Here is a 24,623-nt window from a genome sequence, read left to right as displayed (position 1 = left end):
CAGACCATCTCTCCTGTTCTACAATGTCGAGCAGATATTACAGCAAACAAGGGATCACTGTTAATTACTTTCTTTTTTTTTGTAACAGCCTGATTCTGAAGTGCATTTTGCCTTGGCTGTGGGTGGATTGAGTTTTCCCCCTGAACTACTCACTGTCCCAAATCTCAGAAATCTTACTTGGTTTTACCACCAGCCTGGTTCCATGTCTAAGCCTCAGTTGGTAGATATTCATTGACACTGTTTTTTTTCATTGCAAAAACCTTCACACGCTCCTATGCACCCCCATCCACCTGAATACTTGTCCTCAGGGGAATCCTTCCATTTCTCCACTCACTCTCTTGCAATGTGTTATGTCTGACCTCCGTGTCCATTGCTTTCTCTTCATCCTTCCTGCACTACGGTCTCATTAACTCCACAAGGAAAAGCCACAAGGCAATTACATTTCCATGTCCCACCTTGAAAAATCCAATTCTACATCACTTGCAAATGACCACTACTTTGTCGTTTTTTTTTCATGTGGAGTTTTGATATTTCAGTCCTCTTCACCTTTCACTTGCTTCTTTTTCCCACATTGGATGCATTTTTAGCACATATTGGTTAAAAAGCAAAGCTAATGCTCATCTCCAGGGAATACTATTGCTCCATAGAACCACTACACTGTTATTTTTGAAGCTAGAGTACAGTTTTATCTCTGTTGAGTCAGACTTGAACCAGAAAAGAAAAAAAACAGCTCACCTGGGGCAACGAGCAGTTTCGTTCCACTTCCCCATGTGAGTTTTTGCCATCCTCCAGCACCGGCACCGTGTGACAGAGCTTTGCAAAATGGGCCTCTGCATTCAGCCACCTCAGTGGCTGCTGGAGGACTTGGGTACATTCAGTTGTGGAGCTGTGTCTGAGAGAAGCTCTAAGTACCCATACAGATTTCCACAGACCTCTCTCGCTCTCTTTGCTATGTAATATTTTTTTGAGCATTCAAAGGCATGGGAAGAACTAGATTTTATCAGAGTCCCCTCAGGTACCAGAGATGGTAGAAATTACCCCTTAGTTAGGAGGGAACACATTGTGATACCTGCCCCAAAATCTTTTGCTGAAATGGCAAAAAGGGATGGGAACAAGAACATGAACTCGGTCTAGGGGCAGAGTAATGGATGAAGTCCGCATTCCTATTGATCCAGATTTCCATGTACAGGTGGGTTTTTTCACAGTGACAGAAGTACTACACAATTAAATCAGTATTATGCATTTCAGCTAACCAGTTCCTTTTCTTGTCAAGGTGCAACACAGCCTTAGGACTTAATTGTCAGTCAAGATTGCAACATGCAGGCATTAACCGACTTATTGTCCAGACAGTGACTTTAGTCCCTGAGCCAAAGGAAAACTTGAGGCTGTTGTCTCAACAGCAGAACACTTTACAGAAACAAAGAGGGGTAGATCCCAGCTGGTGATACCTCCACTAGTTTGACTGTACTGGCAGCCTCTGCACCTACATCCTGGTCAAGCGGGATCGTCACTCTGGATTGGAAACTGGTGCATTGTGGAAGTTTACCACCTGGAAGCCACTGCCAGGCAGAAGATTATCTTGAAAAAGCACTTATGTTCTCTTTCCCATCTGTAACGCAACATGGAAACAACAAACACATCTACAGGACACTCTGGTAGACTGTCTAACGTTTATGAGAGAGGAAAAACAGGAAAGCTGCAAACTCACTGAGCTGGATGGACAGTCTGGTCCCTGAGCCAAATGTGAACTTCCCGTAGCTGTTGCCATAACCACATAGTATTTCATTCCATAACAAAAAGCCCACCAAGCCACTGTAGAAGCACCATCTCTCCCCAAGCCTTTGCCCAGCCATGCCAAGGCCAGCAAAAAAACAAATCCTCTCTCTGTGTCTTCCAGCTGCACGTCTGACTTCTCTTTTTGGACTCAAACTGGCTAAAAGTGGGAATGCAGCAAGAGGAGACACCATAAAGTGGAGAAGCAGGAGAATAAAACATACCTGGCAGAACATGTAGCTTCGTCCCTGTCCCAAACTGTGGTTTTGCTACGTTGTCATTCACACAATGCTACACACCCTAACAAGAACCTGAGGCTCAGTCTGTTCTCTCACCCCATCTGGTCTCCTCTTCTGAGGAGAGGGATGGCCCCCTTGGACAGGAGCTGCCATTTGCCTTGGGAACTGTGATACACAGAGAAGTGGAAGCTAAAAACTCAGGGATGATTTTCTCAGGCTGCTTGGGGAATACCAGTCATTCACTGGCACGGGGACTTTTCAGGACACAGTACCAAAGTGCCTTAGTCTCGCACTTTTGTCCAAGAGAAAAAAAGCACACTCTTCTCATCTGTTTTCTTATTAGGCAACAATATAAGCTTTCCCTGAGAGCTCAATTTACCTTTCTGCTCCTGTGTGCTAGTCCCATAATGCTGCTGGAGCACAGCCTTTGGACACAATTTTTGGGTGAGCAACACACAGGCATTAACCCACTTAATTGGCCAGATGCTGAATTTAGTCCTTGAGTCAAAGGGGTTGTCTCAACAGCAGAGCACTTGACAAAAATTCAAAGGGCTGGATCCTACATGGTTACACATTCACCAGTCAGTATGTGTTTGCATCCTCTTCACCTGCACCCTGGGTAAGTGGGATACCCCACAAAAGTGAAAAGCTGCTGCATTTCTGCAGAATAGATCAGTGGAGGATGATTGCACTTGCATGGCTTTTTTGTAGGTCCTTCTGCTATTGGCTGTATGCTCAGCCCCGCTATTTTGCTTCTTTCATTGTCCAAACCCTATCCAGGCTGAAAGCAAGTATCATAACGATCCATAGCTTTTTGCTCTCTGGTTGTGCTCAGGATAATAATCTACATACCTGGAGCTACAATCTACATACTGGACATGACTACCAGAAAACATTTGCACTGAGTGTGATCTAGGTCTTGACCAAGTAAACATGAAAATCTCAAGGTCAGGAACAGTATTGAACCATGCTTTACATATCCCCTACAGCCTTGCAAAGCCATATACAGATTGTGAACACAATTTGGTTAATGTCTCTGGCCGTCCTAAACCACACCTCTGTTCATACTGGCTGTCGGACCATCAGCATCCTGGACCACAGTGTCCAAATGTCACCACATTGAATCAGTTCTAGGCACAGGTAGTGAGTATAATTTGGTCAAGGTCTCTGGCTGTCCTAAATCACAACTGTATTCCTGCTGGCTGATGGACCAGCAGCATCCCAGACCACCATGCCAATAGCGTGTTTATCTAAACTGCAGAAGTAGCCACATGGAATCAGTTCTAGGCACAAGACTTGAAACAGCACCTCTTTTCTCCTTCCCCTGTTACAGTGAATGGAACTCAACAAGTTAATCTACAGGGTGCTCCCATGAACACTTAAGGATTATTGACAGAGGACAGACAGAAAAGCTGCACCTTCCCTGGGCTGGACAGGCAGTCTGGTCCCTGAGCCAAAGGGCAACTTGCTGCAGCTTGAGTCACTATCACGCAGTGTTTCCATCTCTAACCAAAAGGCCAGCAAGCCATTTCAGAAGCAGCACCTCTCCCCAAGGTTTTTCCCATTCATGTCCAGGCTTGGGGGAGCAGCAGAAGAGCAACAGTGCTTCTCACTGAAACAGAAACCCCACCAGGACACAGTGGTGTTGAACAGCCTTCCCACAGCACTTTTGGTAGAGGAGTGAGGCCACTTGGACCATCCTAGCCAAAGCGAGAGCAGTAGGGGTCATTTTGGATGAAGTGGGCACATTCCCTTAAAGGAAAGTCCATCACTACATATGACCAAATATAAACCATGAAACACCCAGCCACATTGCTGCTCTCAAACACCCAGAGAAAGGCCTCAAAGAAGAAAGAATAGGAATGGTGTTGGACTTACATGGCTTAACAGTGAGTCTTGTTCCAGAGCCAAAGACAGGTTTATACACACCAGCTCCTGTGGTCACACAGCATTTCCTCTCTTAACAATAACTTTCCTCATCGCTTGTTAAAGCTGGTCACACACACCATGACAAGACAGTGCCAACTGTCACTCATAGTCAGCTACATCCTGAAGTGAAGAGACCAGCAATTTACATCTGGGATCAAGAGCATTTATAGGTGAAAATGCCTGTTTGTGAAAACTGCTGGTGCTACCCTGGGCCACACCTGCAAGTTCACTGTCTCAGAGACTCCTGTTCATCATCTGCCTTAGATGAAATAGTGCCTGTGTTCTCCTTCCACTATGGAAGGTGACGTAGATACAACAAGGATGTTTAGAAGACCATCCAGTGGACACTCAAGGACTTTTGACAAAAGACACACAGGAGAGCTGCACACTCACTGGACTGAATGGACAGTCTGGTCCCTGAGCCAAAGGTCAGCTTGTCATACCTAGTGCCATAATCCCACTACATTTCCTTCCATAATAAAACACCCAGCAAGCCATTCCAGAAGCAGCACCTCTCCCCAGGCTTTTTCCCAGCCATGCCAAGGCTCTCACTCCTCCTCCTCCTCCTGTGGGACACAGTGACATAGGACAGACACAGGACCATTGGAACAACATGGGTATGGATGGGATCAGATCTCCTAAGTTCTCTGGACTATCATTTCTCAGTGGCACACACATCCATTTGTGCTCAGGGTGAAGGAAGGAATGCAAACAGGAATGTAAATAAGCTCTGACACTGTAACAATTGGCACAGGACATGAGGGAAAACCAAGTCCAGGGGATACCAGGAGCATCACAGGTCTCCCAAACTTAAGGTTATCAAAATTGTTCCCCCCAAAACGACCAAGAGCAAGACAGAAATGAGGTGATTTGAGTGTCCAGGGCAAGTTGTTGCTTACCTGGTATCACTGAAAGCACTGTTCCCTTTCCAAAAGTGACTTTGCGTGCAGCATTCACACTCTGACACATTTCCTTACAAAAATGTCTCTGTCAGCCTCATGCATGATTTCTAACATAAAACACCTGCATTCAGACCACAGCAAATCCCCCTGACACAATAGGTTTGAGTCCAGTGTCATTGCCTGGAACAAGGTGAAATCTATTTCCCAGCTCACTTGCATTTCTCAGAGAACTGTTTCCCTTAATATTTCTTAATTTTTAAGACCCAGGAGTGACAGCTCGCACCTATGGTAATGCTCTCCTAGAATCAGGGGGACTATGCATCTGAAAATGCTGTTTATGTGCAAGGGACCCATGGTGGAAATTCATCAGGTTTGGGTGTCTGTGGATTTCAAAGACTACTGTGAGATGACTGCTGTGGGACCATCAGTCTGACCATTGGATGGTGCACACCTCAAGGTCATACAAGCAACCTTTTAACGACAGAAATAACTGAAGCCTTCACATGGAAGCTTCTGGAAGAAGGCAAGGGTTGCCTGAGTTTCACTGTTTCAGTTCCGAGGCTTTGTTCAGCTACACAATAAGGAAGAAGAGACAAATGAAGCAATTCCAATTTGCAGTGCAATTTTGTTACTTACAGGCTACAATCGAAAGTTCAGTTGCCTTTTGAAAAGTGACTTTCTCCGCACCATGCACATTCTGTCCCTGCCAGCCCTGCAAATGGCCTTGTACAAGAAGCTATGGCAAAATTCTTCAGTGCAACAGGCTCAAGGGCAGTGTTACTACCCAGAACATGGGGAAATCTATTTCTGAAACCATGTTTCAGGTCAAGTTGCCATTCCAGGTGAGGGATTTTCTGCATGTCCACGATGTCAAAGACTCCCCTCATGGCTTATATTTTCAGCATTAAATTAAAGATTGTCTGTGTTCTTGTTCCCACCTGTAGTGTGACCCAGACACAAGTATGTCTAACAGGTCACTGCAGTGCACACTAAAGCACTTTGGACAAAGGACACACAGGAAAAATGCACACTCACTGGGCTGGATGGACAGTCTGGTCCCTGAGCCAAAAGTCATTTTGCAGAACTCATAATCAATCAACATTTCCTTCCATAACCAAAAGCCCAGCAAGCCAGCTCAGAAGCAGCACTTCTCTCCAAGCCTTTGTCCAGCCCTGTCAAGGCTTGGAAGGCTGCAGAAGTGTGGCAGCATTTCCCACTGCAACACAAACCCTGCTGGGATACATTGAGTAGGACAGTCTCCCCATTGTGTAGCTGGGACATCTGAGAGCAGACGTGTGGCCACTTAGTCCATCCCAGGCAAACTGAGAGCAAGAAAGTTTGTTTTGGATGAAGGTGGCACATTCCTTTAAAGCAAAGTCTATGACTAGATATGGTCACACACAAATGATCAATCACCCAGACATGTTGCTGCCCGCAACCACCCAAAGAAAGGCCTCAAAGAAGACAGAAAGCACAGGAGCAGTGTTGGACTTACATGGCTTAACAGTGAGTCTTGTTCCAGAGCTGAAGACAGGTGTATATGCAGCAGTTCCTGCAGTCACACAGCATTTCCTCTCTTAACAATAACCTTCCTCACCACTTGACAAAGCTGGTCATGAACATGACTAGACAGTGGCAACTGTCACTCGTAGTCAGCTACATCCTGAACTGAAGAGACCCCATGATACGTATGTGGGATCAAGAGAACCTTTCGATCTATGGATGCAAACTCTATTTGGCACGACTGTTACTTCTGGCCTGAGTCAAAGCCTGTCCTGGAGGAAAGCACGTGGCATGTAACCCTACAGCTGAAGCACCACAAGGCCAGGAAGGGAGATGCTAGAAAGATCACTGGGCAGTGGGTTACTTTGCCCCACATGGAAGGAGACTACAAGAAGGTGGCCGCACTTACTAGGCAAAACCTGAAGTTGTGTCCCTTTGCCAAGTGTGAACTTGCCATAGTTCACACAGTGGTTTTCACCTCAACAAGAACACAAGCTCTACTATGTCATTAGGGAGAAAGGCAACCTGTGTTTGCATGTCCATGGCACAAAACATCTGTCCCTGAACAAATGGGTTCAGGACCTCACACTGCTTATGTCAAATGAAGGAAGTACAGGGTGTTTCAAAAACTTGGACCCATTTTCAAAACAGTAGATACCTCAAATTTGGTCCACCATTTTGAAACACTCTGTAGATTACTGACAGAGTTGAATAATTGATGGAATACCTTAGTAGACCTTTCTTCAACCCATACATATGTTTCTTTATACAATATTGAACAGAGAACAGTTGAAAACTTACTTACTTTTACCCTCATTTGCACTCCGCTTCCAAAGGTGAATTTCTTTCTAAAGCTATTCACACAGTATTTCCTTCAAAATAAAAAACCTTTTTCTGCTCCAGTCACTTATTAATTCCTACTTGCCAGTTCTTTTAACTTAGTCTACCCAAGTGAATTCCTTGGCAACTTAGATTTCCTTTAATGATTTTCCTAGTTGATGGTCTCTTTCAGTTTTGACAGAGATGACCACTACCTGCAAGTTCTGTCTTTCACTTATGCAAGGAAATGCTACAAGGATCAACAGCAAAATTCCTCTTTCAGCACTAGATCAACATTAAAAGCAGAGATCTCTCCCCGGACCTTCCTGCACATAGTACAAACCTTCAAAATACCTCTCTTGATTCTCCAAACCAGTAATGCCCTGCTTGTTCAGATCTCTTTCCAAGACTGCCCAGCTTTTTTGTTGTCAAGGAATGAAAACCTAGATGGAAGCCTGTCTGTAGCCAGAAGCTGGAGCAGCAGAGCAAAAAGACAGTTTTCCCAGCAGAGACAAGAAATGCAGCTTCTGAGAATTAATGAGGATAAGATTCCAGGCACTGGAAACAAAAGGACAGTGAGTGTACCTGCATGCCTGGGAGATTTTTATGAACATGCATTAGTGAAGAAAAGGAATATTTGGGGTAGGACTCCTCTCCAGAAACAGAAATATATAACAGTTATTTTAATTTGCTTATTCTTTTTGGAGAAATAGAAACATTGAGCAGACAGCCCATTGGGATGGATGCTCTTTCTCTGTTTTCTCATAAGGACAATTAACATCAATAGAGGCTGCTCAGAAAGTCATTATTGTAGTCATTACTCCAGAACCTGTATTAAACTAATTTTGAACATTCACAAATTAAATAAAGCATTTAGCTCTCAATGACTTGTACAAGGAGAGTCCAGGACTCCAAACAGGTGTCTAGCTTTATAATTTTGTTTCTCTGATGCGTGTTTAAACTTGACCTTTGGTTGCCCATAGAGGGAATTAGGCTTTCCTCCAGGGATTCTACCTACCTGGTTTCACCACCAGTTGTGTTCCACTTCCAAAAGTGACTTTCCAGTTAGATGCTGAATTCACACAGTGATACATCAACTAACAAAAACCATGCACAACTTTTGGTCCAGACAGTTATATGCATTTTTCAAAAGAGATCAAGGGGGAAAACAGGTGTCACCCTTGTCACATACCTTTCACTTCAAATTAGGATGTCTTTCTAGTTGCGTGCCTCTCATTTTTCCATAAAAATGGAGATAGAAACAATTCTGAAATGTGTGAAGTAAGAAATCCAGCCCACTACTATGCTATCATAACGCAGCTGAATCTCCTTGGACAGTTTTTAAGAACAGTTTTTGCCATCGTTAGCAGGACAGGAGAATTGCAGCCTTGCATTTATAATGCAAAACAACTATTTTTTTTAAGATGTACCTGATTTCATAATTAGTTTTGTGCCTCTCCCAAAGGTGAGCTTCCAGGAAGACCCAGTTGTCCCACAGTAATAAGCCTCTATACAAAAACTGGAAAGAAGCCTCAGCCTTTAATAGCCAGAACACACTTTGAGACATATCAAAGTGGGATGAAATTTCCACTATTTTTTTAAACAACTAACATAGCCTCATGGTCTAAAGAGGGAGTTAGACAGATCAGCCAGCTCATCAATCTCAGAAGCTAAGCAGGGGACCAGACCCACAAAATGAAGAAGCCGAGAAAAAATAAACAGAAACTCCTAGAGAAAACCAGCTTAAGGTCCTAATTTTTCTTGTTTATTCAGTTGGCAATGAATCCATTAAGGAATCCAAATTGAAGTCCCAAAGCCACTTCCACCTAATCTTTTGAGCAAGCAAATGTTATTCATGAACACTAGTCTCACATATAGTCCCCTGTAGGGTTCATCCTGACTAACATGATTCTTGCACAACACAAAAGTCACAGATTTTTACCAGAACAATAGCAATTCCTGATCTGTTTCACTCACATGAACACAACAGAGAACAAGCGAATTTATTAGAATGTGTTTTTAGAATGTGCTTTTGTTCCCCATGCCCTCTTTTCTTCTGTTTTAAAGATCTTCCCTCTGTATTTTAAGGAAGATCTGACAAAGGACCTAAAGTACTCTGTCTTTCTTAACCATATTGGCGGATACCTACTGGGCTTTATCAGCAGCCTCATTCCTCTTCCAGAGATGAGTCTGGCTGCATTTCTTGAATACACGCTGTCAAAAGCTCCCTTACAAAAAAACTCCATACTTTTCTGCTCATTTCAGGTTCCATAGCAGGGGACTCCAGTCATCAAAATAAAACTATACATGCAAAACACCTCTTAGATATTGCCACAAAATGAAAGCTGGGTTATCTCTTCTCTACCTCCTAACAGGTTTCATGTCACTACTTTTTATAGGTCAAGAAAAATTAAGTGCCCTGAACATGATATGCTTTGGCATAGCTGCACATAAACTAAGACCTTCTATACAGAAATAATACAGCTACCATTTATTTTCAAAACTATTCCTTGATAAAGAGAGAGAAGCATAATCAGAAGCACTTCAGACCCTGGACCTGAACAGTTATGCAAGGGAAGATATAACTTAGCAGCCAGAATGTCTGGCTAGGACACATGGTCCAGTATTTCACAGGAACAGAACTTCTGCAGGCTCTTCTCTCTCTGTTAATGCATATTAAACCACTTTCTTTTTTCTTCTTTTTTTTTTTTTTTTTTATTTTTATTTTTTAAATGGGGCAGAAACTTCCTGAGTCTCTTCTCTGTGTCTTGCTCATGTAATTTCACACATGAGTAGACCCTGAGGTACTCTTCAAAAGAGATAAATGTAAAATCACAAGGAAAATCCATTCTTTTATTCGGTCTGCAGTGGCTCTTCCTACCAAGGAATACCATGAAGCTGAAGGAGCTTGAGAAATGAGACGATTGTGTAGTTTGGGGAAAGATTTGTCACAGTGCTCTGGCATTTCATGCTGATTTACTCTGATTTAATTTGCTGGGAATCTAGTCCTTACTTCCTTTGTGTGAACAGGAACTTCCCACTGTAATTACTGTAAGGACTCCTCTCTCACATGAGAGCTTCTCTCCACTATCAAACTTCACAAAAACACACAGAATTCTTCTGTCTGTACAGACAGCTTCTGTCTTTACATTAAATTTTCTAGTCATATTTTCATTTCAGCCCTAGAAGCAGTAGAAATGGAAGTAGATTCCTTTCCCAGACTCATTATCAATTCCAAGAATCAGGTTCTCTAATATCTCTCAAGATACTTTAGTTCAGAACATGCACTTACTTGGTTTAACACTGAGCCTTGTTCCTTTGCCAAACTGCAACTTATAGTTGTTTCCTGAATTCACACGTCATTTAATTCCTTTGCAAAAACCTTTCCTGCTCTACAATTGTACACAAAACAGTGAAACACATGATCTGTGACCATTTCTGGACTGGAATGAACCAAGATGATCCCATCCCAGACTTATTCAACCCAGCAAAGAAAATCTAGGCATATATTTGAAATCTCATTAAAGTGTTTCCATTCTGTAAGCTACTTGGACAGGAAAGTTTTTCTACCCTAACTACAAGTTTTTGTTCTTTTTTCCTCATTAAGAGGTCAGATCTTATATGTAGACTAAAATATAAGGGAGAGAAAGAGAACTTGCCCTTGCAGTGAAATAATTAACCATACTCCTAATGAATTTCTGTGATGTATATACATGTTTCAGTTATTCATAGCCCATGTTGTACAGCCTCACATATATGTAAGGTTTTTAGAAATGCAATTATGAAGATATCATGAATGCAACTCCACTCAGTCCTTCTTTTTGCACCTCATCAGGTCATAAATTACTCCTTGTGTTTTGAACAGGATTGGGATCAAGCCAAGTCTGTAGCTGAATTAACCTGCACATGGTGTAAGGTGGTAAAATACCAGCCCAGGTTGGCCAGAGAGGTGGTGGATGCCTCATCCCTGGAGACATCCCAGGCCAGGCTGGATGGGGCTCTGAGCAACCTGAGCTGCTGAAGATGTCCCTGTTCATGGCACGTGAGTTGGACTAGATGAGCTTTGAAGGTCACTTCAACCCAAACTATTCTATCATTCTGTGATTCTGTGATTCTATTATCGTGATGACTACTTGCTAAGAAGACCTTGGGTTTCCTCCTATCATTTTCTCCATATCACTTTTTATTACCAACATCTCCCCACTCCTTCCCTCCCATATTTTCTGCCCTTTCAAAGAAAGAAATGCTTGTCACAGAATTCAGTAGAATGACAACTTCTGACCCATGAATCAAAGGAAATATCTGAGAGAAATACTGTTCTGATCACAAACCAAGAATCAGGATTTACTAAGATTGTTTAGCCTGAGCCCTATATAACACAGGCAGGAAAACCAGGTGTAAGATTCCTGCAGTTTTTGAGATTGTCACAACAGAAGACAAATGACACTCTACAAATTGGCATTATGGACCTTGAACCACATGCATTTCCAAAATAGCTTTTGAAAACTTCAGTTATTTTTTACTTTAATTAAGAGCAAGTGAAACTGACCCTTCAGACTGTGTTTTCATGTCCTTCGGTAAATTTCATCACCTTACCCTACTGAATCTTGACCCCCGTGGTGTTTATTCAGCTCCCAGAAAAAATACCTTAGGAATTTTTATTTCTTATGTGAAAACATAAACTCATTAGAATAAACTGCCTAATACCACGGAGTATTTGTCTTGTGATTTACACTCAGCTTTCAATTCCTCTCCCACACAGTTTTTCTTTATCTTCAAAACCAGATAGATCTCCCCATCTTGAATGTTATGAAGAGAAACAGGTAAAAAAGGAGTGTATTTAACTAGACTACACTTACTTGGTTTCACAACTAGCCGTGTCCCCTGTCCAAATATCTGCTTTCTTCCTCCTACAGTTGCACTGCCTGAGAGTCTTCTACAAAAATCAACTCTGAAGTTTGAACTTAAGAATTTATTGACTAAAAGCATCCTAGTGAGTCCCAGGATCTGATTATCGAGAAAAAGTTGCGCCTTTCATAGCACAAAATGGAAAAAAAAAACACAGTCATATATAGAGAAATATTTTATGGGAAATGCCATCAGGACTGTTTTTCTTCCTTTTCTCCTCAGATATTTTCTTTAAATTAAAACTGCAAACTGGAACTTTCTTTCCTATTAAGAAAGGATTGTTGTGATTTCTTTCTCCTAATTGAAAAGAAAGTTTCTCTTACTTTACTGATTTCTTTTCCTCAGGTATTTCTGGCTCTCAGTAGCAGCACAAATGGTCATTTTACCACAGATACTCAATAGACAATGAAATAAATCAATCTAGTAGAACAAGATAACATTTAAAGCAGGTCAAACGTCTAAGCCTAAAAGGGAGGTCCATTAAACATCCTGTTACATTCTAATTATTTAGCTTGCATGGACAATGCAGTGGTTTCGAACTAGCATTGCTGAAGTCTCAAAATAGGTAGGCAATTACTAGCTATTTGTCTCATAGCTCCTGAAAATATCTGTGCACTTCATGAGATATTGGCTCGGAAATTAAAACCTGAAGCTGAAGGGCTTGAACACTTTATAAAAGTACCTCATCGAAATTACAAGAGCAGAACAGAATTTAACAGAAACTTGAAGTTAGCCTGTCTGATTTATACTGCTGTACACTTCTAGGATCAATCTGAATTAATCTGATGAGCGTGCACATGCTCTTGGGAAAGACACATATGACCGAAGCACAAGAACATTTCTACATCCAGCTCTGCTAAGGACGGAGAAGTCACACTCATTGGATCTTGGACTGAAACAGGGTCTAAGGATCTAAGATTGCTATTTTTGCTGGAAGACTTACTTGGAAACACAAACAGGTGAGTTCCTCCACTGAAAGTAAACTTCACATAACCATCAGTCACACTGTGACAAGACGCTTTATGTAAACCACTACAGGGAGAATTTAACAGATTTCCAATCACCACTGAATGATAGAGCTGAATATTGCCTTTCCAAAACCTTTAGAAACCAGAATGAAGCAAAGTGTCTTGCTGTGCTGACGACTGTATCCACAGGAATTTACTTTTCTTGGTTAAAATTTTGCTAAACCAAATCTTATCACAAATGTCATCAATTAATACTTTACTGTCCACATCAGTATATATTATAGACCTGTTAAAGCAATCAAGTTTAACGTTTAACTAATTTTCCATTTAAGATATATCAGATAAAGCATGGATACAAAAAGACAAGTGCATATAACATTGCAACATTTCTCTGAAACCATGATTGTGCCAACATATTTGTCTGATTTATTCCACAACACTGCCCTTGTAACACAGTACATTTAGGAAGGCCATGAGGTTGGCATAAGAAAAATAATTTAAAGGTTTTTCAGTCTTATGGATACTCACCAGATCAGAGACAAAAAACCTAAACTAAAAGCTTGGAAAAAAAAAGACACATGGAAGCATAATTTGTAAATTGGGTTAATATGAGAAACTGAACCTCAGAAATAGAAGTTAGGTGTTAGTGTTTATATATGAAATTCTTCACTTCTCACTTACTTGGTATTACAACAATTTTTGTTCCTGGTCCAAAGGTTAGTTTGCCAAGGTTTCCTGTATTCACACAGTCAGCAGTTGTTTTACAAAAACCATCCAGATAAATGTTTGCCTTCTTAACTCCTCCCCTCCTAGAGGCTAAATTGGCTAAAAGCAACTGGGAGTATAACATGATGATATCCATACTTTATTACTGAATGAGACTCATGATTTAATATTACTCTCAACCTGCTTTGTATTATATGTCTCTTTTTTTTTCTCTGCACTTTAAACTGGAAACTATTTTCTTTCACCAAGGAGTAATTATCACTCCATCCTATCTATGCATCTGCTTTCAAACATAAAAACATCAAAAGGCCAATTCTTCACTAGGAAAAAAATACCTGTTCCTACCATCAGTTTATTTCTGTTCCTGAAGGGAGAACTCAGAACAATGGTATATGCTGTAACAAAAGCTTTAATGAACTTAGTTTTTACTGGCACCTCCTTTGATGGCAAACATACTTTCAGCTCTGGCTTAAAATCCAGAGGTAATTGCTCCCTGTGAACATGGTCAAAACATGCTGCAGCAAGTTACTTCTACTCCTGTTTAAGGAATGTGTCATATCCAACCACATAAGCAGGAATCTTCTCATCCAAAGTATAGAGCTACTACAGGTGAGATGAAAACTGCTTTTTGTCTGACTTTTATAAGTTATCTGGAAATAAATGAAAGTAGATACTTCTAGCAAACACTAAGTTCTTACCTGCTCCTATTGAAGATTTGATTGTCTGCCTGAGGACAAAAATCCATGTATACAGATGTTTTCTGAACACTAAAGAAGCTGGTTGCCAAAACACTAAGACTGGAAGCTAAACACACTGCGGGAAGCTAAAGACACTTAAATATAGTTTTCATCAGTAGATTTCAGAGATCAGGGGCCCCAGGTAAGGATGCTTTTTAATCCTTCACAACCTTTGATATTCCAGTGCTTTTAAAACCCAAGTTACATATAAATTAAAAGGCAAATTTCTTGGAATATTGAAATGCAAGTAGTCACATGTCATTCCCCATTCCCATTTCCATTCTCAATACTCAAAATTTAAAAAAAGGGGGAAAAAAGACCCAAATCATCAGTTAAACTCTCTGGGGAACTAGTATTGGACATCTGTAGCCCACATCTCTATGCAGGAAACCCTCAGAAACACAGGCACTTATTTGTGACAACTTGCCTTTTACATTTACTTTAGGCTTACATGGCTTTACTTTTAGGTGCATTGTTCTTCCAAATTTAAGCTCTTGACTTCCACTTCTAAAGTTACACCCCAGCAGACCTTTACAAATCCTGGTGATGGAAAGTCTTGATCCATTACAGACTTTCTCCCTACTTATTAAACGGTCTTTCAATTTCTAACTAGTAAAAACCTTAATGTGAAAAGTCTTTTTTGTTTTAGCCTTCTCATGGTGCAAAGAAACTGACACTCTGGACTACGTGTTCAAGGGAATTAGATGTCTTGGGACAGATCAGAAACATATGCTACACATATGAGTTGTCTAAACTTAGTACAAATGTCCTAGCAGAAAAACACAGCCATTTTTCAAGCACAGTTCTCATCTTGAAGCTATTAACTCTAAAAATACACCTCAAAAATCAGTGATGAAGATGGAAGCAGAACACCTTGTGTTAGCAGATTTGACCTTGAATGCTTTGTATTAAAGGGGAGATATCTAGAGGGTACATGTTAGCTTTTCTTTAGTAATACAAAGAGATTATTCCCTATATTTTTCAGTAGAAAATCACAATTAATCAGAAAGATCATTGAGTGCTAGGAAATGCCCTGCACATGCAAATTAAAGCCCAAGCTGCTTGAAAGCTTTGAACTCAACTCTGAGCAAGGTTAAAGAACAGAAATTTGCCCTCAGTGCTCTACCACGCGATTAGTCTACCTGCCTAAATTAATTATTCATTAGTTAAGCAGAGTTAGAATGGCTTTTAATATCCGCCTCAAAAACGGTGGCCTAGAATTTATGACTCTCAGCAACAAATAAAAGTATATTTTTTTAAGTAATAGTTTTCAGGGATTTTGCAGGAACTGATTTTATAAAATATGCAAAAAAAGCAAACAAAAATGTCAGATATAATAAATACAGACAAAAACCCCTGAAGTACATAAGAACTCTATTAGTGTCCCTAGACTCCAGTATATAGATAACTGCATAGTTACATTCAAGCTGCAATTTAAGATGATTGTGCCAGAAAAGATGGATTTACGTAATTGAGCCTATAGACTTATGCGCATTTCTCATATTTGAGAATAAGTAACCTGCCTTTTAGACAAAAATAAAAAAGGTCAGGAATTCTTACACTGAGTGCAACTCAGTGTCAGATATGCCCTTGACAAAAATTAACTTGGTATTTGCCACAAATGTTTTCAGTACTATAGAAAGCTTGTCAAAAACTCATTTGAGTAAAATAAATAAGCAACTCAATAAATAACAGAGCAGATTGAAGCACCCAATGCACTAGTTCTAGTTTTTTCAAATTGCTGATGTACAGCAAAAAGTGGTGTAGGATTTTAATCCAAAGTTTTCCTTTCTCAAATATAACTCCAAAACCTTCCCCAGAGGACAAACCATCCTACACTGTGACTGGCAATTCCACGCACTTTGTACAGTCAGAAAGCAGGCCAGAATTTACAGAAAGACATCATTAGTAATAAGGATCTCAGTTGATATTGGCCTTGAAAAATAGTACACAGAGCTGGCTAATTTAATTTCTTTTTTGGTTTTGTTTTTGTAATTTAAGTTCCTTTAAATGCACAGTGAACACTATGATCTATTGTGCTTATGTTCGGCTGTTTGCAGTGGGTTTTTTTCCAGTCTTTTTTACCTGGCTGCACCTTCCATTCTGAATGTCACCTCTGGAAAGCTGCTTCATTGTTACATTAGACAATAACTTTGAAAAAACATGTGGTAAGCAGAATTTTACTGATTATCTTCTTTTAATTCTCAAAACTGGCTGCTATATTTGACAGAGAAGTGATTTGTGATTTGTACTCCTGTCATTTTTTTCATGTTTGGGAATATTAAATGGGAGCAAGGCTCTTGGAAATACCATCCTCATATTTAGCTAAAAACAGAGCAGCTTACCTGAATGAAGTCTTAGATATATTCCACACAAGAATACCAACTTCTCTATCATCACGCCCACAGCAGCTCAGCCCTTTACAAAAACATGACTTCCATTCTCTCCTGAAATTTAACATGTTTTCTTTGCACATCATGAATCTTGACTATTCTTTATCACATGGAAATATCCAATTTTTTTAGTTTAAAGCAACTTGACAATTATATGCTGGGATTAAATAATCAAAGCCATGAAAAATCCATTAAAATGAACAGCATCTGAAAAAAACAGACATACCTTTGTCTGCTGAGAAGAGATAACTGACATAATTGCGATGAAATAAATAATTCTGCAGCAACTCTTTTAAAATAACTGAATATGTGCAGATTTTCTTTAGAGCAAAAAGAACATTTATTCTAAAACTTTACTTTTTCTAATGAATGCAATCTTTCCTTCTGGGTCACACTCCATAGAGAAGAAAAACATTTTGAATGGAAATTCAGGATTGACATCTGGGCACCTCTTCCAGAATAGTTTAGCCAATCAGTTCCACCCCAGCCAAGCAGCCTCAAGCACATTTACTTGCAGCAAATGAAATAATGAAAAAATTAGAACCAGCAGGTCACCAGATTTTTTCTTGAGTAGCAAACACAGCAGGGATTACGTTTTTAATCAGAGTGGCTGAATTGAAAAGTATATGTGGTTTCTGTGCAGCAGTAAATTCCTTTTCAACTCCTAGCATCACAGTGTAACATCACTTCATAACAAAAAAAAAATCCCTTCTTACCATGTCCAGAACAATTTTTATCTGTAAGTCAACCGGAGCACAGTTTGCATTTGGAATTTTTCTGAGTGCCATTCCCAGGTTCCAGAAATATTGGACAACATAGTAAGGAAAGAGGGAAAGGAGAAGAGGCAGAAAGTGAGAAAAGGAGGGAGGGAAGATGGGACAGAGGAAGGGATGGGAGGATTCATTATTTCTCAAATGATAATTTTAGTGGTGGGAGACCTTTGTACATCTCCATGCAAAAAAATATTTACATACAGCTTTTCAAGATACCTTGTATGAGCAATGCCCACTGAAGTCAAAGATTTTCAACTAAAAGCTGTCTGAGATGTGGGAAGGAAAAACTGACCAGTTCATTATAGGATGAAAAGCAGCAGATCAAATAACTCAACAGTTTTAAACATCTCACCCAGAGTTCCTAATACACAATTTTTTTCAACAAATGGAAATTCTTCCACTGATGCTACTATAAAATATATAAATGGAACTGAATTAAAAGCAAGAACAGAACAGTTTTGTCTTTTTGTTTAAGTCATTCCATTCTCCTTCAAGTCCCTGCAGCATCTGGGTGCATAAGAAGTTTTAAGGAATTTAATTTCTCCCATTTCACACATAGTGACCACCAAATAGTGAACATAGTGAACATCATTTTACCAGAGGCCTCTAGCAATTTACCACCTCTAAGGTCAGTCCTTTAAGATCCAGCATCGCCTTGACTGACTGTACCACTAAACCTGATTACATCTGTTCAAACCACAGCCCTCAGTATAGTCATTATTGTTACTGGAGTATACCTAATGAAAAGAAGGATTCCACCCTGAATTCCCAGTTCAATTAAATTAAGGAAGTATTATAAACACTGTTTTGTGGCATGCAAAACTCCTGGCAGACAGACTTACCTGTTTCCAGAAATGGCCATGTCCACAGGCAGAGCTTGATGGAGTTGACGTGGCTTGGTCCTTCCACAGTAAGAAACCCCTCAGCAGAAAACCTCCGAGTTCAAAGGAGCAGAGACCCTCACCAGAAGAAAACAGCTCCTGAGTGCATCTCATCTATAGCCTTCCTAAATGCAACTATTTGCCCTCCAATGTCCTTATCACAGGGCACCAAATACTTCGGCACTTGTATTCATCCATCAGTGTCTTCATTGCCTGAGGCCAGATTGTTTGCATCACATCCTTTGCTGTTTTGCTCTTCCTCCTTGTTTAGCAGGGCATCCAAACCTTTGGAAGCCCAGCCTGCTTTAGACATAACAGCTTTTCAGGGTACAAAGACATCCCTTAATCCCAGCAAGACATCCTTCCCCCAGCCTAGGACATTGTGACCACTGAGTTTCTTGAGTTTAAAGCTCCCTTAGAAATATTAATGAATTTCAAGAGCAACACTGCGACTGTTTCCTGCATTCTACTCGATTTCTTCTGTTACAATTAACTTACAAGTCTGCAACTATATTAGCTTGTACCTTTTGATAAAAATTCTTTGAACCTCAGTTCAGCTGTTTGTCTTCTTTCACCTGTGTATTCGGGCAATGGACTTTCTAAAGTCTCTATATTGCATAGCAAGGCTTTTCAGCTGCACCTGCTGGCAAGACAAGAATGCAAATGGAGAACAAAGAGGTTTAATTTGTGGCATGTGCAGAGACGACACTTACTGTGGTGTTTGGGTGTTCATTTCTTTTCCATTTGACCTAGTTTCTGGATTTCATCAAATTGAAAATGTCAGAACAATAAACACTTTGACCAGCAGGTAGCAGGAGAGATCAAGGAAGGATATTCAGTTTACATCACTATAATTTTATCAGAAACTTTTTAGCATTTAGGGGAAACAGAACAGACAGGTCAGACTATGCCCAGCAGAGTGCAGCAATATCTTTGTTACATTGTATTTTAAATACTGTGTATGACAACAGAAGGATTCAGCTGTACAAAACGCTATTTAATATTTACCATTTTCATGAAGTTTGGTGTTGTTTAAAGTCATAACAAGACAACAAAGAATTTATCTTCTGAAAATGTTATATGACCAGAAAGTGAAATAAAGTCTGGTTTACCATCTCAATTGTAAAGTTTAAAAGTAAAAGAATACACTAATGGAATTTGATTTAAGAAAAAAAAAGGGTATTTTTTTTTCACCTCGTCTTCATGCATTTCAATTACTTTTACCAAGCTACAACTCCTAGAAATTCTGAGTTTGCTTTGTGTAACCTTTTAAGTATATGTATGCTGTTCATCCTGAATGCAACCCTTACACAAAAGGATACAAGCACATGCAATAATAATCACAGACATAGCTCTTACACCCAGCTGGGTTTTAGAGTAGTAAAAAATAAGCATCATTAGCCATATCACATCCAAACTCAATTTAAGAGCAATTTTCAGCAAACATTCCTACTCTCCTTTAGCAAGAAAGTGCTAAATAAACCCTAAGTCAGCCTGATGTGCTGTGCACATAAGCAGTTTAAAGACTTGAAGGTGAGGAAGTATTGTAGCCCTAGAAGACACTAGGACATCACACACACACAAAAAAAAAAGGAAGAAATGAGATTTTCTGCAAGGGTAAAACTGAGACTTTGATATGTTCATTGAGTTTGTTTGTTTTTTTTTTTTTACATATCACAGAATGGACTGGGTTGGAAAAGACCTCAGAGATCATCAAGTCCAACCCTTGGTCCAACTCCAGTCCATTGACTAGATCATAGCACTAAGTGCCATGTCCAATCTCAGTTTAAAAACCTCCAGGGCTGGTGAGTCCAGCAGCTCCCTGGGCAGCCATTCCAATGCCTGACCACTCTCTCTGCAAAGAATTGCTTTCTCATCTCCAGCCTCAATTTCCCCTGGCAGAGTTGAAGCCCATGCCCCCTTTTCCTATTGCTGACTGCCTGGGAGAAGAGACCAATCCCCACCTGGCTAGAACTGCCCTTCAGGTAGTTCTAGAGAGTGCTGAGCTCACCTCTAAGCCTCCTCCAGACTAAACAAGCCCAGCTCCATCAGCCTTTCTCCATAGGGCTTGTGCTCAAGTCCCTTCCCCAGTCTTGTTGTTCTTCTCTGGACCCGCTCCAGCACTTCAATCTCTTTTCTGACCTGAGGGGCCCAGAACTGAACACAATACTCCAGGTGTGGCCTCCCCAATGCAGAGCACAGGGGAAGGATCACTGCCCTTGTCCTGCTGACCACGCGGTTTTGGATACAGGACAGGATACCATTGGCCTTCTTGGCCACCTGGGCACACTGTTGGCTCATGTTGAGCTTCCTGTCAATTAGTACCCCCAGGTCTCTTTCTGCCTGACTGCTCTCCAGCCACTCTGTGCCCAGCCTGGAGCGCTGCAGGGGAGATGGTTGGAGTAAGTATGTATTTGTGCTGTCACTGTTTGCCAGAGGGTACAAAATCCTGTGTGCCATTTCAGTCTGGTCTAAGCACTTTTCACTGGTAGTCTATATACAGAGATGCTGATGCTGTCCCTGAACTTCTCCCTTTCTGTGACATTCTTCCTGGTTCTGAGAAAGCCAAGACACTAAAGAAATGAGACTGGGAGTCCTGCCTTGTGCTGCCAGGGCCTTTCTGGCTGTGAAGCTTTACCATCCTTTGTGTCTTGTGGGAGGCTGGGCACTGAAATTCTAAAGACATTTAATCTTGCCTGGGATGGTCCCATACATTTCTATAGAAGCAAGAAATGTATAGGCTGGAAGAACATACACTCCTATCTGCATGTATCAATGAAAATACAAAATAAAATAGTCTCTCTGCTATTCGTTTTTCCTTGTTTTCATGATTCTTTTCCAATTCACCTTTTGAAAATATGTTTATTCACTTCAGGTGCCTTTCATGTTCTCTGCCATAGGAGAGAGCTATCACCATTTTGACTTACTCAGACAGAAAGGACACACAGATGTTAGACAGCATATACCTGTGAGCCCCAGCAAGGAGAAATAAGATCAAGCTTGATTTGCTGGGGGTGAACATTTGCCTGAAAGTATTTAAAAGGATTTATTTAAGTTCACATTGTGGATGGTATGTGTCCTATAGTGAGAAGTCACAATACATACTGCGCTGTGACCTGCTGAGAGCAAAAGGGCTGAGATGCTGTTGGGTGGTAGAATCTTTTGACAGTCAAGTCTTGAAGTTCCTGGTTGCTACAGCAGTTTCACCCTCTGTAAAACCAGAATAGTCTGCAAAAATGCATGGCATACAACACCTTACTTTTATCAGGCAGTTATCCACTTTCTGTCAGAGTGATTAGTGAAGCTCTTGTATTTGAAGGACTGCAGGTATCACTGGTCAGTAGAAAAGCAGATGTTCCATCTTTTGAGAAGTATTTGGCTCTTTGAACTTTTCTGCATTCCCATCCAACCTATAGCATGCAGTTAAAGACAACTGGCCTCTTAGAAGCAGTTGCAACTTGGAGAAGCTGCCAAAAGGACAAGCAACAGATTCCAATAGAGAGGTGAAGACATTCATTTTGCATACAATGAGCTGTAAACTTTTGCCAGGAAATACCCATGAGGCTCGGTAGCTGTTAGAAAAGACTTGCAGACTTAAACTGGGAGAAGACACTGTTAGCAGTGATGATGCCTGCACAAAAGTGAAAGTTTTTGAAATATAATAAAAAATACAAGTCTATAGAACCATTTGAAATGTGCAACAAAATTACTTAAATTTACATAAAACTGTCATATGACATAATTATTTGATTAAGTATTGTAAATATTGCCATTTTGTGTAAATAAAAGTACTGATGGTAAAACTGATTCCTTAAGCTCTTTATTGAAAACAGGATTGTGCTGCAGCAGATGTAGCAAGACTTGGAAACACTCAGGAAAACTAAAGGAATAAAACTTTGTGTTAGTATTTTCTTCCACATACTTAGTAGGGGAGGGTGCATTATATGGTGTCCCCCCTGAACCACCCCAGACTTACTTGTTGGAATCCTCTAAAGAAAAGAGCTGAATTATTCAACATGTTGGGTCAAGTATTTGCAAAAGTTGGAGAATACTGTTTCCGATGCTGGACTCCCTGAGGATAAGTATCTTGAACTTAAAAGCCAAGAAGGACTTTAGCTGACAAATTACACCAGATCTTGAGGACATTTTAAACTCTTCACTCCTTATCCTGTCTCATGAATGAACATCTTAGGATCAACAAGGTACACAGAAGAAAGAAAACTCTTCTTCAAGAGAGTCCTTTTCCAGGATTCCAAACTAGGTACTGACACTGTTTGCCTTCTGTGTCACTCTGGACATCTGTAGCAGTCCTGCAGCACAAGCTGCAATGCTGAAAGGGCACAATCCCCCAGATATGTTGTGACTCATCTGTTAGATCTTCACTTTGCACCTGGTTTGGACTCCTCAGGACTTTCTATATTAAAATTGCAGCTGTTTTCTTCAATTGCCATCCTGTCTCTTGGTATTGGAAAGCAGGAGGCAGAGGGAAAAGTGCAGGCAACCAGCTTGCTTTGAATAAGAATAATAAGCACATGAACATCAGACTTCTTCCTACCTTTTACTTTTTTTACCTTTAAAGCTGCAACTTCTGTTGATGGCAGACAGAAGGTTTCATAAAGCAAGGTACCAGGTAAGGGAAGAAAAAAAACCCTTGCTGACACATGGCAGAGAAAGTGGGAGGACATCTTAGAGCAGTTATTCTGAGCAAATTGTGGAGAACTTCACTAGTGAAGGACTTGCCTTGTTGATTCTCTTTGCTCGAGTGATAATTTTGGTGATCTCTTAATGAGATCCTTCCCAAGTATTTTTAAACTTATCTAGAAACTTCTACTAGACTTCAATTATAGCTCTAGTGGTTACGGGCATGCTGTTGACTGGAATGTACCAGATGAACATCTTCTTTTATGGCTGAATTAAGGAGAAAGAGTGTAAATCAGAAACTTCAAACAAACCTTGAGGCAGGTACATTTGTTGTGTAACTTAGCATGGCCCAGACCTGCTGGATAGAACCTTAGGACTTGACATGAAGATAGAGAGAAATGTACCATTGCAAAGAGCCGTGAGCATTAATGTCAACAAAGAAAGACATAAATACACAGACTCTGCAGCTTGGATATAATCACTTGCATATGAAGACAGATGTTCACACCAGCTGTTTCTAGGCTCTAACACTGGGTGGAGAGAGAATACTGTTTGGAGAAACTTAAAAGCAAGCTTCTGCTTTGGATGAATGGATCTCAGAAGGTTGTTCTTATTCTGAGAACAGCAACAGTGTTGGGAACAGTTGCTTAACCCTAGGCCAGACCTAAGTTTGAAGAATACTCCCTTAGGCAAAAATGGTGTAGTCAGATGGACAGGAGTGAAATGTCAATGTTCCCAGTTCCTCCTTATCTCCAGTTAGTCTAAGACAGCATAGGTTGCTCCTTGCCACATGAAGCTAATCCTTTCCTTCCAGAAGGAGGTGAGACACAGCCAACAAAATTGTTTCCTCCAGATAAAGTGAGAAAACCAGACTGTGCCCAGTTTGGCTTCAGTATGAGGATGCCTGAGCTGTCTTCAGTATCCATCCTTGGCATCATCATGTATCACAAACATTATTTTGGCCAGCTGTGACACAGATCTCTTAATTCACATAGGCTGACCCGAAAGAAAGTATTAGGGGAGCCACAGGCCTGGACACCAGGCTAGCCCACTCTAATGGGGAGTCATTCTGGTCACTGTGGGTGAGTGAAAGACTGTGGTAAGAGACCGATGGATGAGTATTCCCTCCTCATGATCCACAGAGCTGAAAACTTCAAACCATGTTTTCAAAGACACCAGTTTTTCTTCTCTTTTGATGGAGACCTAGTAACAGAGACTTGGGTGACGGACGTTTTAGAGGGTTAGTGAGGGCACAGATGTTTCGGTTTCCCAGTGGTGCACAAGCAGGTCTGAAAAATTTGACCATGGAGGTATCACTCAGGTCATGAATCTCTTAGCGATAGAAATGGAGGCTCTGGTGTCCTATGCCAATGTGGTTGGGTGTTTGAAACAATAAAGACGGATGTCTCTATATGCCTGATACATTTATGT

The 24,623-nt window shown here is 40.6% G+C and overlaps 1 gene segment (V, D, J or C); it reads right to left on the bottom strand.

The window, feature by feature from the left end:
- The window catches only part of LOC102083425 (T cell receptor alpha chain MC.7.G5-like), a 66,421-nt gene extending 56,029 nt beyond the window's left edge, over positions 1-10,392 (bottom strand). The window contains 1 exon segment of the C gene segment in view: positions 8,184-10,392. Within this exon segment, the coding sequence occupies positions 8,184-8,259 (76 nt within the window).
- Positions 10,393-24,623: the final 14,231 nt, after the last annotated feature.

The sequence above is a fragment of the Columba livia genome, chromosome 23 (genome assembly GCF_036013475.1).
Source record: "Columba livia isolate bColLiv1 breed racing homer chromosome 23, bColLiv1.pat.W.v2, whole genome shotgun sequence".
Lineage (NCBI taxonomy): Eukaryota > Metazoa > Chordata > Aves > Columbiformes > Columbidae > Columba > Columba livia.
The sequence above is the reverse complement of the archived record's forward strand: the minus strand, read 5'-3'. Positions and strand labels throughout refer to the sequence as shown.